At 44.0% G+C, this 15,616-nt stretch overlaps 1 protein-coding gene across 1 annotated transcript in view; it reads right to left on the reverse strand.

Moving 5' to 3' along the window:
• Positions 1 to 15,616, reverse strand: part of jmy (junction mediating and regulatory protein, p53 cofactor) — a 136,695-nt gene that overhangs the window by 44,202 nt on the left and 76,877 nt on the right. The window contains exons 4-6 of the mRNA XM_078563304.1: positions 7,503 to 7,672; positions 6,525 to 6,690; positions 655 to 842 (exon numbers count right to left, since the gene is read on the reverse strand). Of these exons, the coding sequence (XP_078419430.1) occupies positions 655 to 842; positions 6,525 to 6,690; positions 7,503 to 7,672 (524 nt within the window). The remainder of the gene's footprint in view (positions 1 to 654; positions 843 to 6,524; positions 6,691 to 7,502; positions 7,673 to 15,616) is intronic.

A 15,616-nucleotide genomic window follows, 5' to 3' on the forward strand; every position in this document is an offset into this window, starting at 1 on the left:
GAAAAGCACTTATATAATTTAAATGGAGAGATTGCAGAACTCTACGGTACAGAGGGATCTCGGTGTCCTGGGCTGAGTTAGACAGGTTCTTCATTTACAAGGGAGTCAACGGTTGCCTGGGTAGACAGGAAAGTAGAGCTGAGGCCACAATCAGATCAGCTATGATCTTAACAAATGATGGAGCAAGTTCGAGGGGCCGAAGGGCCCACTACTGCTCCTAATTTGCATGCTCGTAAAGTCAATAGTACTTCATCTCAAAATTGGATGGTTAACCCTTTATTAGCACTAGCAAGGGTTCCTCATGCAGCACAACACATATTCAGCTAGGTGTGATTAAGAGAGGGTGTTAACTGAACCTGTGCTGTCCAAAATGGCAGACTGTCTGCCGAACCATGGCATGCCACACTAGCAACCTTGTAGTCAAGGCGTACTTGTTTGAGCTACACTGGAAGTGGCCGATATGCCCCAGCCGACAGTTTTGCAGTTTTGGGCGCCAGCTGCACTATGGAGCGCAATTTCAGGGCCTTACTCTCTTTTGTCTTTTAGAACCACCTTTAAATTTTAAAAAAATTAAATGAAGCCTGGACTGTATTAAAACAATCAAATTCAAGTTGCAGTGAAAGAAGCCAACGCTGCTCTAATATGTATATTTACCTTCTTGTTTCTGAGGTAGGCCTTCTTGGCTGAAATGCGACTACGTCGAGCCTCTAGTTGCCGAACTTTCTGCTGAAGCTTCAGCAATTCCATTTTCTGTGGGATCATTGACGCTGCCATGTCTTCTGTTGCTTGCATGGCTTCCATGTTTTCATAAGTGTCATAATAAACAACTTCTTCTCTTTTTTCTGTAAATGAATGCCAATAGTAAAGTCATTAACTATAACCCTGTATTTCTAAACCACCTTCATCAGCCCTTCTTCAAGAACCTACCTTCAACCCTTCTTTCCCTGCATACTACTGCTGCATCACTAACCTCCAAAGTCCTTCGACAGGTTGTCACCTCCCAAATACACATCCAACATTCCTGCAATTCATGTTTGAATCTCCTTGGTCAGGTTTTAACCCCTGCCATAGTATTGAATTGGCCCTAATCAAGTTCACAAATAACATTGGAATGTGACTGACCATAATGCACTGTCCCTCTTCTTGACCTCTCTGCAGCCTTTGACATGGTCACCAACCATCCTCCTCCAATGCCTCAGCTGAATTGTACTTGTTTGGTTTTTTTTATTCATTCATGGGATGTGGGTGTCATTGGCCAGGCCAGCATTTATTACCCATCCCTAGTTGCCTTAGTTCATAGGGCATTTAAGGGTCAACCACATTGCTGTGGATCTGGAGTCTTTTTTTTTTATTCATTCATGGGATGTGGGCTTTGCTTGCTGGGCCAGCATTTATTGCTCATCCCTAAGTTGCCCTTGAGAAGGAGGTGGTGAGCTGCCTTCTTGAACCGCTGCAGTCCATGTGGTGCAGGTACACCCACAGTGCTGTTGGGAAGGGAGTTCCAGGATTTTGATCCAGTGACAGTGAAGGAGCGGCGATATATTTCCAAGTCAGGATGGTGAGTTACTTGGAGGGGAACCTCCAGGTGGTGGTGTTCCCATTTATCTGCTGCCCTTGCCCTTCTAAGTGGTAATGGTCGTGGGTTTGGAAGGTCCTGTCAAAGGATCCTTGGTTAATTCCTGCAGTGCATCTTGTAGATGGTACACACTGCTGCTACTCTGTGTGTATGGTGGAGGGAGTGAATGTTTGTGGATGGGGTGCCAATCAAGCAGGCTGCTTTGTTCTGGACAGTGTCCAGCTTCTTCAGTGTTGCAGGAACTGCACTCATCCAGATAAGTGGGGAGTATTCCATCACACTCCTGACTTGTGCCTTGTAGATGGTGGACAGGCTTTGGGGAGTCAGGAGGTGAGTTACTCATCGCATGATTCCGAGCCCCTGACCTGCTCTTATAGCCACAGCATTTATATGGCTCAGTTTCTGGTCAATCGTAACCCCCCAGGATGTTGACAGTGGGAGGTTTAGTGATGCCATTGAACATCAAGGGGCAATGGTTGGATTCTCTCTAGTTGGAGATAATCATTGCCTGACACTTGTGTGGTGTGAATGTTACTTGCCACTTGTCTGCCCAAGCCTGGATATTGTCCAGCTCTAGCTGCATTTGGACATGGGCTGCTTCAGGAGTCACGAATGGTGCTGAACATTGTGCAATCATCAGCGAACATCCCCAACTTCTGACCTTATGATGGAAGGAAGGTCATTGATGAAGCAGCTGAAGATGGTGGGGCCTAGGACACTACCCTGAGGAACTCCTGCAGTGATGTCCTGGAGCTGAGATGACTGCCCTCCAACAACCATAATCATCTTCCTTTGTGCTAGGTATGACTCCAACCAGCGGAGAGTTTTCCCCGATTCCCATTGACTCCTGTTTTGCTAGGGCTCCTTGATGCCACTTTCAGTCAAATGCTGCCTTGTTGTCAAGGGTAGTCACTCTCTCCTCACCTCAGGAGTTCAGCTCTTTTGTCCATGTTTGAACCAAGGCTGTAATGAGGTCAGGAGCTGAGTGGCCCTGGTGGGTTTGGGCATCAGCGAGCAGGTTATTGCTAAGCAAGTGCCACTTGATAGCACTGCTGATGACCCCTTCCATTACTTTACTTATGATCGAGAGTAGACTGATGGGGCAGTAATTGGCCAGGTTGGATTTCTCCTGCTTTTTGTGTACAGGACATACCTGGGCTATTTTCCACTTAGCCGGGTAGATGCCAGTGTTGTAGCTGTACTGGAACAGCTTGGCTAGGGGCACGGCAAGTTCTGGAGCACAAGTCTTCAGTACTTCTGATGGAATATTGGCAGGGCCCATTGCCTTTGCAGTATCCAGTGCTTTCAGGCATTTCTTGATATCACGTGGAGTGCATTGAAGGGGCTGAAAGCTGGCATATGTGATGCTGGGGATCTCCAGAGGAGGCCGAGATGGATCATCCACTCGGGACCTCTGGCTGAAGATTCTTATGAATGCTTCAGCCTTATCTTTTGCACTGTGGTGCTGGGCTCCTCCATCTTTGAGGATTGGGTATTTGTTGAGTCTCCTCCTCCAGTGAGTTGTTTAATTGTCCAACACCATTCACGACTAAATGTGGCAGGACTGCACAGCTTAGATCTGATCTGTTCGTTGTGGGATCGCTTAGCCCTGTCTATCACTTGCTGCTTATGCTGTTTGGCATGCAAGTAGCCCAGCGTTACAGCTTCACCAGGTTGACACCTCATTTTTAGGTATGCCTGGTGCTGCTCCTGGCATACCCTTCTGCACTCTTCATTGAACGAGGGTTGATCCCCCAGCTTGATGGTAATGGTAGAATGGGGGGGCCGGGGGGGGGGCGGATATGCTGGGCCATGAGGTTACAGATTGAATTAGAGTACAATTTTGCTGCTGCTGATGGCCCACGGCGCCTCATGGATGCCCAGAATACTTGCAGGACTATTCTTTATAAACTTTGAAGTTGGCCTGAAAACCAGATTCTCGTGCCAAAATTGTAAAACCATTTCCAGAGCACTGTTGTTTTTGTTCCAGCTTCCAATTCGCTTTAGCTTCTCTTCATATAAAATTAGACTGCATTCATTTAGAAAAAATATCTTTCTTAAAATGGGACCTTAGAATATCATAGAATGCACATACTTGTAAATCTGTGTAATTTATTTTTTAATATTATAAAAATATTAATAGAAGATAGCAAGTATAATGATTTTGTCAGATCATTTATTCTAATTATCTTGACCACCTGCACTATTGAAGTGAAATTATGTGTTATAAATCATCTCACTGATAGAGAACATATATCATTTTACATGCTTCATCCTCATTGTTATATTAACTACCACAAACTACTGGTTTATTGTTCGAAGGTAGAAAACTTTGCAGCATCCCTTTTTTCTCTCCCTATATATGTCTTGCCAAATCTGGTATTTCCAGCAGATGAGCATTGGCAGGCAAGCAGACCTCTTCCAATAAATAAACATTGGATTAAAAAAGGGTCAGGGGGAGGAGAGAGTTCATGGTATGAAGTTATTGAACTTGATGTTAAGGTGCCCTGCATAGCCCGCTTTCTTCCTATCTTGACTCCATTCTCTCTCCCCTTGTCCAATCTCTCCCACCTACATTTGTGATTCCTCTGATACCCTACGTCATATTAACAATTTCCAGTTTCCTGGCCCTAATTGCCTCCTCTTCACCATGGACGTCCAAGCGCTCCTCTTCACAATGGACGTCCAATCGCTCTACAGCTCCACGGTCTGAGGGCTCTCCACTTTTTCCTTGAACAGGGGCCCGAACAATCCCCATCCACCACCACTCTCCTTCAATTTCTCCTTTAACTTGTCTCACTTCTTCCAAATAGAAGGTGTGGCTATGGGTACCCGCATGGGCCCCAGTTATGCCTGTCTTTTTGTGGGGTATGTGGAACATTCCTTGTTCCAGTCCTACTCAGACCCTGTCCCACAACTCTTCTTTCCGTACATCAATGACTGTATCGGTACCAATTCATGCTTTCGTCTGGACCTGGAAAAATTCATCAATTTTGCTTCAAATTTCCACCCCTCTCTCACCTTTACATGGACCATCTCTGAAACTTCCCTGCCCTTCCTTGACCCCTCTGTCTCCATTTCTGGTGATGAGCTGTCCACCAATATTCATTACAAGCCGACCAACTCCCACAGTTATCTCAACTACAACTCCTCACACCCTGCTTCCTGTAAGGACTCCATCCCATTCTCTCAGTTCCTCCACCTCCGTCACATCTATTCTGGTAATGCCACCTTCCAAAACAGCACTTCTGACATGTCTTTCGTTTTCCTCAACCGAAGTTTCCCCCAACTGTGGTTGACAGGGCCCTCAACCATGTCTGACCCATCTCCCGTACCTCTGCCCTCACCCCCCAGAACCATGATAGGGTCGCCCTTGTCCTCACTTTTCACCCCACCAGTCTCCCTCCGCCTTCAAAGGGTCATCCTCCACCATTTCCGCCAACTCCAGCATGATGCCATCACCAAACATATCTTTCCATCACCACCCCCCTGTCAGCATTCCATAAGACTGTTCCCTCCGTGACACCCTGGTCCACTCCTCCACCACCTCCAACTCCTCATCCCCTTCCCATGGCACCTTCCCATGCAATTGCAAAACGTGCAACGCCTGCCCCCTACCTCTTCCCTCCTCACTGTCCAAGGCCACAAACACTCCTTTCATGTGAAGGAGCACTTCACTTGCACCCCCTTCAATTTGGTATGCTGTATTCACTACTCCCAATGCGGTCTCCTCTACATTGGAGAGATTAAAAGCAGACTGGGTGACCGCTTTGCAGAACACCTTCGTTCAGTCCGCAAGCATGATCCTGTCGCTTGCCATTTCAACACACCATCCTGCTCCCATGCCCACATGTACGTCCTTGGCGTGCTGCAATGTTCTATTGAAGCCCAATGCAAACTGCAGGAACAGCATTTCATCTTCCGATTAGGCACCTTACAGCCTTCCGGACTGAATATTGAGTTCAACAACTTTAAATCATAAACTCTCTCCTCCGTCCCCACCCCCTTTTCCAATAACATATATATTTTTCTTTTCCCACCTATTTCCATTATTTTAAAATGTATTTCCATCCATTGTTTTATCTCTACCTTTTAGCCTATTTCAATTCCCCCCTCCACCCCACCCCCACTAGGGCTATCTGTCCCTTCCTCGTCCTGCTTTCTACCCTTAATGTCCCCATTAGCACATTTCTTAGCTAAAATCACCACCGTCAACACCTCTTTGTCCTTTTGTCTATGACATCTTTTGGCAATCTCCACCTATCACTGGCCCTCTATCCAGCTCTACCTGTCCCACCCCCCCTTAAACCAGCTAATATTTCACCTCTTTTCTATTTTTCCTTAGTTCTGATGAAGAGTCATTCGGACTCGAAACGTTAACTGTATCCCTCTCCACAGATGCTGTTAGACCTGCTGAGTTTTTCCAGTTATTTTTATTTTTGTTTTTGTTCCATCATATTTCTACTTCTCTTTAGCTCTGAAGAGTCATATGGACTTGAAATATTAATTCTGTTTCTCTCTCTACAGATGCTGCCAGACCTGCTGAGTCTTTCCAGCATTTTCTGTTTTTATTTCAGGCTTCTAGCATCACAGTATTTTGCTTTTATCTTCAACTTCTCCCAAGCTTTTGCTAATGCAGGTTTTCAGGAGATGAGCAATAAAGCTGTGGTAATTAGCTACTTTTCCTGTTTGCTACCTTGCACTAAGCGAAAGCATTTCTCCACATGATGAAGGATTTAGTAGTGCGGGGCTTAGAGAAAACAAATCCAAGTCCTTACACTTCACGAAATTTTTACCCCATCATGCCAACTCAAAAGTTAATATAATTATTGGAAAAAGCAGTGCCAGCATGAAGAGAACCAAAGGATATACATATCAAGACGATTCCCAACCTATTTGAATCACTTTACTTCTACTGCACAAAACTTGAAGTAACTTTCCAGCACACCTGCAATGAGCCTCTTAATGCTTTCGAGTTGTGCCGTTAACAGTAGCTCCTCACATTTCAGGATCTCAAACTGCACCTCATACAACTGAAGCTGCATGTCGTAATAGTCAGCCTCCAGCCGGTCCAGCCGTGCTATTGAATCTGTGCCACTCTGAAGGCTCTGCATCTGTTTAAAGGAGAATAGGGAAAAGGGTAAGAACAGTAGATGTTACACTGCATTGTTCATTATATGCAAGGCTGCAGTGGGGGGTTGCAAATAATGTTGGTCCAACATTCATAGCACACTGTGTAAATACAGGACAAATACACTATAAGTTTCCTGATGCATGTTTAGGTGGAATTTAATGGGGCTGTAAGGAACGGGTTAGGTGGTGGTGGGGGCAGGAGAATCAGGAGGGACAACTGGAGTGGGAGGCACGGTGTGGAATGCCAGTCACCTGCCCGACACCATGAAATTCTCTCAGCAGTGTGGAAGGCGCAGGAAGGCTTTCCCGCCCAGAGGCCAATTGAGGCCCTTAAATGGGCAATTAAGGTCCTCTCCCTGCCCCCACTGGCATTCAAACAGCAGCGGAGGGGGGTCCTTCACGAGGAGGTTGCCAGATAATCGAGAACTTTATAGCCCTCTGAGGGCATCCCCAGCAGCAAAGGCTGTCCCCACAGAAATACCACCCCCTCACCAGGGCTTGCCCGACTGGCCCTGGTGACCTTTACTACACTTAGCCAAGTACCAGGGCAGCCCAGGTGGCAGTGCTGTCGGCCCTCCAACTAACTGCCAGCTCTTGGAGGTGGGATATCATCCTTAAAAGGGGCCAGACCACTGATGCCAAGTAGTTGACGGTCTGATTTCATGAACTGAGTCAGGACTCCTAATAACAGCCTAGGTATAGAATCAGGAAAACCTAATCTACCCTCCTTACACTTTATCCACAATTTTCATTTACTTTTATGTAGATCAATGTTGCAATGCTACAAACTTACTTCATCTTTAAGTGCCCGTTTTTTCTGCTCCAGGCAGATCTCTTTCGCTCGCATCAGCTGTAACGTTTCCTTTGCAACTGCGTACCGAAGTTTTTCCATCCTCTCTACTGCCACAGCCCAGGCTGCCTTCCCACATTTCTTCTGGTCCGCACGCATCCGATCAAACACAGCTAAAAGATGATAAATAAGATCTTTCAAAATAAGACATATAGGGGTAGTTAAATTGCCATTACTTGCACATCTCTATGGGGTGCAGCCGAAATGATCAGCTCTAGACTATTTTTATCATGCTGGCCAGAATGCCCTTTATACTACAGTAGCTTCTTTGGTGTTTCTGGCATACCTGCTGCATTCTTTCCTGTAGATTTTGTAAGCCTCCCACTGTTGCCAAACTGCCTGATTACAAAGAACAGCTCAATATTATCTTAAGTTTTATCCGCTTAATAAAGCAATTTGTCAAAACTGGTTAAGTGCAGATATTCCAATTTTCCCCATTTCATTCTCCTTCCAGAAAGGTCACCACCATCCAATATAAATTGGATCATGGGATAAGGCAGGAGTAAAAGTCTTGAACTGGGGGAAGGCAAATTTTGCTGAAATGAGAAGGGACTTGGCTGAGGTGGACTGGACAGCACTGCTGGGGGATAAAACAGTGGAAAACCAGTGGGAAGCACTAAAAAACGAGATCCTAATTGTACAAAGTAGACATGTCCCCTACAAAAATAAGGGTGGTACTGCCAAATCTAGACCTCCCTGGTTGTCTAGAGGAATACAGGGGAAGATCAAACAGAAAAAGAAAGCGTACGAGAGACACAAAGAACTGAGCACTGCAGATAACATAGAAGAATATAGGAAGTGCAGGGACAAAGTCAAAAAGGAAATAAGAAAATCAAAGAGAGAGCATGAAAAAAGATTAGCAAGTAAAGTTAAAGATAACCCAAAGATGTTTTACCAATACATTAATGCTAAAAGGTTAGTTAAGGAAAAAGTGGGACCGATCAGAGATGAAGATGGAAACTTGTGTGTAGATGCAGAGGCTGTGGAAGGGTTTTGAATGAATATTTTGTCTCCGTGAAAGGGAGGAAAGGGAGGATGTAGATATAGTAGTCCAGGAGGAACACTGCAAGATATTAGACAGGATAGTCATAAAGAGAGAGGAAGTACTCGAAGGGCTGAAATCCTTGAAAGTGGATAAGTCACCAGGGCCAGATGGATTGTTTCTGAGGCTGCTGAAGGAAGTCAGGGAGGAGATAGCAGATGCTCTGAGGATGATTTTCCAATCTTCGCTAGGTACAGGGGATGTACCGGAGGACTGGAGAAATGCAAACGTAGTTCCATTGTTTAAAAACAGTTTAAAAAAGTTTTACATCGGTGGTGAGCAAATTAGTAGAATCAATCCTGAGAGATAGGATTAACTGTCATGTGGAAAGGCATGGACTAGTCAGCGATGGTCAGCATGGATTTGTTAAAGGAAGGTCTTGCCTCACAAATTTGATTGAATTCTTTGAGGAAGTGACAAGAAGGGTTGATGAAGGTAGTGCAGTGGATGTTGTGTACATGGATTTTAGCAAGGCAGTTGACAAGGTCCCAAATGGCAGATTGGTCAGGGTAATGTGGCAAACTGGATAAAAGGTTTTCTTTGTAACAGGAAACAAAGGGTAATGGTCGATGGATGCCCTTGCGAATGGAAAGTTGTCTCAAGTGGTGTTCCACAGGGCTCGGTGTTGGGACCCTTGCTGTTTGTGTTATATATTAACGATTTGGACCTGAACGTAGGGGGCACGTTTGGGAAATTTGCAGATGACACAAAGATTGGCCGAGTAGTGCATAGTGTAGAGGATAGCCATAATCTCCAAAACGATATAGATGGGTTGGTGGAGTGAGCGGTAAAGTGGCACTTGGATTTTAACATAGAGAAGTGTGAGGTCATACATTTAGGGAGGTCAAACAGTTACAGGGATTACACAATAATTGGGAATATACTAAGAGGTGTAGATGAAGTGAGAGATCTTGGCGTACAAGTACACAGGTCCCTGAAGGCAGCAGTTCAGGTAGACAAGGTTGTAGAGAAGGCATATGGAATGCTCTCCTTCATTGGCAGAGGTATAGCATATAAAAGTAAGGATATAATGTTGGAATTGTATAAAACACAGGTGATGCCACAACTGAAGTATTGTGTGCAGTTCTGGTCACCACATTACAGGAAGGACGTAATAGCTTTGGTGAGAGTGCAGAGGAGGTTTACAAGAATGTTGCCAGGGTTAGAAAAGTGTAGCTACGAGGAGAGATTGGATAGGTTGGGGTTATTTTCCTTAGAACAAAGAAAGCTGAGAGGTGACTTGATTGAGGTATACAAAATTATGAGGGGGATAGAGTGGACAGGAAAAAATTGTTTCCCTTGATGGAGAATTCTAGAAGCAGGGGACATAGATAAGTGGCAGAAGGTGTAGCGGGGACATGAGGAAGAACTTTTTTACGCAGAGGGTAGTGAGTGTCTGGAATTCGCTGCCCAAGTTGGTAGTAGAGGCAGAAACTTTAAACTCTTTTAAAAAGTACCTGGATCTGCACCTTAAGTGCTGTAAGCTGTAGGGCTATGGGCCAGGTGCAGGAAGGTGGGATTAGAAAGGGCACCTGGGTATCCTCAGGCTGGCATGGACAAGATGGGCCGAATGGCCTCCTTCTGTGCTGTAACTTTTCTATTGTTCTATGGATTAAAAATAATAAAGAAAATCTCCTCCATCTGCTGGTCACAAGGGTCAAAATATTCATTTGCTTTATCCACTTCAATGTCTTAATACTATTTGGCAGGTACATTAAGTTAAGATACAGATCAGCTATGTTCTAAGTGATTAGCAGAATAGGCTCAAAGGAGCTTAATAACCTACCCTTTTCCTACTTTCCTATCACAAATTAGATTAGGAAGGCATTTTGATAAATCTTAGCTCATACATCCCAAAAAGGCTTTACATACTCACCCATCATGAATCCAGCTATGATTCCAAACTTTTTCCCTCAACTATCCTAGCTAATCAGAAACCCATTCTATGTGTTGATTGCTCTTCTTGTGTGAAAGAATTGCCTGCCTTTACTAGTTTCGAAGTGCAGTCCTTGCCCTATTGACACAATTTACTTTGAAGTTAAATTTCAAATCTACCTTTTCTACACCGTTTTAGCTTGTATACCTCCATAACACTTTCTCTCAGTTGTCTCTTTTCAAGGCTTAAAAGGTCAAGTTCATCCATTGTTTGCTTCCTCATACCATGATCTTTTGATATCCGGGATCAAGCTGGAGGCTTTTTTTTTGACATTTTAAATAAGCTTTATTGTAACTGACATCAGCTACAGCATCAAGCAACAAAGAAAATGTTTAACATTGCAGTGAAGAATGGTTCTGAGAGAGGCAGGTGGAATGTTACTTCTGGGACCCAAATATCACCTTTGTAACTGGGCAACCAGAACTAATTGCAGTACTTATTCAAGATGTGATCTGAACAGAGCAATTGCTCAAACACAATTGATTTCCTTGAAGCTTTGTTGATTGCTGCTATGTAGTGATCAGACTGGTGAATGTTCAGTCTACTTAGGTCACTTTCAATTCCATTCTAAAATCTATTTGCTCCAATTAATGACAATTTCATCACTTTTTTTTTTGCCCATATTAAATTTCATCTGTCATTCTTACTGTGGCTATCTCAACCTGCCTCTTCAAATCCCACTGGCCCTCCAGGTTTGAAAATTTTACATTGACTTTCTGAATCCAAGTCATAATAAATTAAACATTTTAAGTATCTCAACATCAATCTCTGAGTAAATAAAAAGAAAATTGGTGGTTGCGTTAAAACTTATTTTCCCTATTAGTTTTTCATGAGTGCACAGAACCACACATTCGAATTCTTGGCTCTTTTGTAGCATTGAGAATTGGCAATTAGCCATAGTCCATAAGCACCTCTCTCCATTACAGAAACAATTGATTATATATCTTGAGGGACACAACTCCACATCAAGTATGGGGCAAGGCAAGGAGGCAGGCCTTGATGAACTAGCATTATCGGTGGGATGTCGCTTACCCTGACCACCTTGTCCTCCCACAATTTAAAGTCATTTTTCTGATTTACTATTTCGGTTCTATTGACCTCTATAATATCACTTTTCAGACACCTTTAATATGACAATGCAGTGGTTATGTTAATAAACTAATAGTCAAGCAGTCTGGACTAACCATAGAGAACGTGATGTTTTTCTGTTTGAATTCAAATGTCATCTTGGCTCAGTGGTCACATTTCCACCTCTGAGTCAGAAGGTACTGGGTTTAAAACCCACTTCAGAACTTCAGCACATTTTTTTATTTTAAAAAGTGAATACTAAGGTGTGGTACTGAGTGTGCCAGTGGCATAACAACAAGAACTTATACTTATTTGGCATAATTTGACATAATAACACGCTCCTAGGCACTTCACAAGAGCATTATAAAATAGTATTGACACTGAACCACATAAGGATATAAGGTCAGATGACCAAAAACTTGGTAGGTTTTAACAAGTGTCTTAAAGGAGGAAAGCAAGGCAGAAAGAGGTGTAGGGAGGGATTTCCAGAGCTTGAGGCCGACACATGGCCACCCATGGTACAGCAACTATAATTGGGAATTCACAAGAGGCCAGAATTACACAAGCGCAGATCTCAGAGGGTTGTGTGTCTGGAGGAGATTGTAGAGATAGGGCTATGACTAGATATATAAGAATAGAACCATGTGAGTGTAGTCCACTCAGCTGGACAACAGAGGAGAGGCATTGGAGGAAGATGGTGTGGTCAACCTGTCAAAGGCTACAGATGGGTCAAGAAGGACGAGGACGGACAGTTATTGGGGATTTTGTTAAGAATTGTTTTGGTATTGTGGCAGGGCAGGGACTTGATTGTGGGATTCAAACATGGAGTTCTGGGAAAGAGGGAACAGATTTGGGAGGTAGCAACATGTTCAAGGACTTTGGAGAGGAAAGGGAGGTTGGAGATGGAACAGTGGTTTGTAAAGGCGGTGGGGTCAAAGGTTGGTTTTCTGAGGAGAGATGTGATGACAGCAAATTTAAAGGAGGGGAAAACGCAATTAATAAGTGCCATCTTTTAAACAAGGTGTTAAACCAAATACTATTCAAAGGTGATCAGCAGATCTCTCCTGGTGTCTTGGCTAACATTAACCCTTCAATAAATATTACCAAAAATCCCAGTGCTATCATGCAACCTTGCAACATGCAAAGTGAATGCACATTATCGACATAATAAAAGTGACTGCACACTAAAAATATTAATTACTGTTCTGTTGTACCTCTGTAGTTATGCTAGGGGGTCATCTTGCATTTTGGGTATACATCAGCTGGGTGCAGTGACTGTTCCATCTATTCAACTGAACCAGTGAGAAACCCAAACTACTTTCAGAATTGGGTCCCCTAGAATATTTGCAACAAGGGCAGACAGTCAATTCACTGGCTTAAGTTGGCAGGGTGAGACTGTGAGGGAGTGGGGAGAGCGACAGGTAGATGGCAGCAAGAACTCCAATAGTTCCCCAGAGAAACCAAGGCATAAGTCCTAGAATCAAAGAATAGTTACAGGACAAGTGAGCCTGAGTCTGTGCCGGCTTTCTGCAAATCGGAGCTGGAGTTGTTCATTTGTTCCTTCAAGCCTGCTCTGCCACTTAAAAGGATCAAGGCTGATTTTTGACCTCAACTCCACAAGCCTGCAATATCCCCATTCCCCATATCCCTTAATCCCCAAAAATCTATCAATCTCTCTCTTAAATATACTCAGTAACTGAGCATCCACAGCTCTCCAAGGTAGAGAATTCTAAATATTCACAGCCCTTTAAATGAAATTTCTCCATCTCCATCTTAAATGTCCAACCCCTTATGAGACTGATAATGTGACCAGATTCCCTAGCATCTAATTCATAAAGCCCCTTCAGAATTTCAAATGTGTCACCTCTCATTCTTCTAAACTCCAGGAAATAGAAAACTAGTCTACTCAATCTCTCCACATAGGACAATCCCCTCATCCCAAAGATCAGTCAAGTGAAGCTTGGTTGCACCCCCTCTTGGGCAATAATAGGTAAGGAGGTTAACTGAAAACAACACTCCAGGTACAGCCTCATTAATGCCATGTATAATTGCAGCAAAACTTATTTGCTTGCATTAATTGCAAGTTAACTTTTTGATTCATATACAAGGGTACTCAGGTTCCTTTGTATGCAAACATTTCCCATCTCACCGCTTAAAAAAAAGTCCTGCATTTTTATTTTTCCCACCAAGTGAATAACTTCACATTTTGCTATATTGTACTCCATCTGCAATAGCGTCAGAGCTTTACAGCATGGAAAGTGGCCCTTCGGCCCAACATGTCCACACCCCTCTCTACTCTAATCCCATTTCCCAGCACTTGGCCCGTAGCCTTGTATGCTATGGCATTTCAAGTGTTCATCTAAATATTAAATATTGCAAGGGTCCCCGCCTCTGCCACCTTTTCAGGCAGTGAATTCCCACCCTCTAGGTGAAACTATTTTTCCTCAAATCCCCTCTAAACCTCCTGCCCCTTACCTTAAATCTATGCTACACCCCCCGAACCCCAGTTATTGACTCCTCCACTAAGGGGAACCATTTCTTCCTATCTACCCTTTCTATGTCCCTTATAATTTTGTACACCTCAATCAGGTCCCCCCTCAGCCTTCCCTGCTCTAAGGAAAACAACCCTAGCCTATCCAGTCTCTCTTCATAGCTGAAATGCTCCAGCCCAGGCAACATCCTGGTGAATCTCCTCTGCACAGTCTCCAATACAATCACATCCTTCCTATAGTGTGACGACCCTGCGCACAGTACTCCAGTGTGGCCGAACTAACGCTTTATACAGCTCCATCATAACCTCCCTGCTCTTATATTCAATGAATCGACTATTAAAGGCAAGTATCCCACATGCCTTCTTAACCATCTTATCTACCTGTCCTGTTGCCTTCAAGGATCTATGGACATGCACACCAAGGTCCTCTGGTCCTCTGTACTTCCTAGGTCCTTTGGATCCTCTGTACTTCCTAGGGTTCTACCATTGATCGTGTACTCCCTTGCCTTGTTAGTCCTCCCAAAATGCATCACCTCTCACTTTTCAGGATTAAATTCCATGTGCCACTGTTATGCCCATCTGACCAGCCCGTCTATATCACCCTGTAATCTTTCCTCCTCGCTATTTACCACACCACCAATTTTCATGTTAGCTGTAAACTTACTGATCATACTTCCTACATTCATGTCTAGGTCATTAATGTACACTACAAACAGAAAGGGACCTGGCACTGAACCCTGCGGTATGATGAGCACAGGCTTCCAGTCACAAAAACAGCTTGTGATCATCACCCTCTGCCTCCTGCCACTAATTGGATCCAATTTTCCAAATTTCCCTGGATCCCATGGGCTCTTGCCTTCTTGACCAGTCTCCCATGCGAGACCTTGTCAAAAGCCTTACTGAAGTCCAAGTAGGCTACATCAACTGCACTACCCTCATCTACACACCTGGTCACCTCCTCAAAATATTCAACCAAAATTTGTTAAACATGATCTTCCCCTGATAAAGCCATGCTAACAATGCTTGATTAATCCTTGCCTCTCTAAGTGGAGGTTAATTCTGTCCCTTAGAATGTTTTCCGCAAGTTTCCCTACCATAGGCCTATAGTTGCTTGGTTTATTCCTACCACCCTTCTTGAGTTAGCTGTCCTCCGGTCCTCTGGCACCACTCCTGTGACCAGAGAGGATTTGAAAATTAACGTCAGGGCCCCTGCAATCTCCTTCCTTGCCTCCCAGAGCAGCCTGGGATACATCTCATCTGGGCCTGGGGGTTTATCCACTTTTAAGGCTATTAAAACTACTAATACCTCCTCCCCCTCAATGCTAATTTGTTCAAATATATCACAGTCCCCCTCCCTGATTTCTATACTTACATTGTCCTTCTCTATAGTGAATACAGATGCAAAATGCTCATTTAAAACCTCACCTACGTCTTCTGGCTCCTCACAGATTGCCATTTGGTTCCTAATGGGCCCTACTCTTCCCCTGGTTACCCTCTTGCCCCTAATATACTTACAAAAC

Source organism: Cetorhinus maximus, chromosome 2 (genome assembly GCF_964194155.1).
Source record: "Cetorhinus maximus chromosome 2, sCetMax3.hap1.1, whole genome shotgun sequence".
NCBI lineage: Eukaryota > Metazoa > Chordata > Chondrichthyes > Lamniformes > Cetorhinidae > Cetorhinus > Cetorhinus maximus.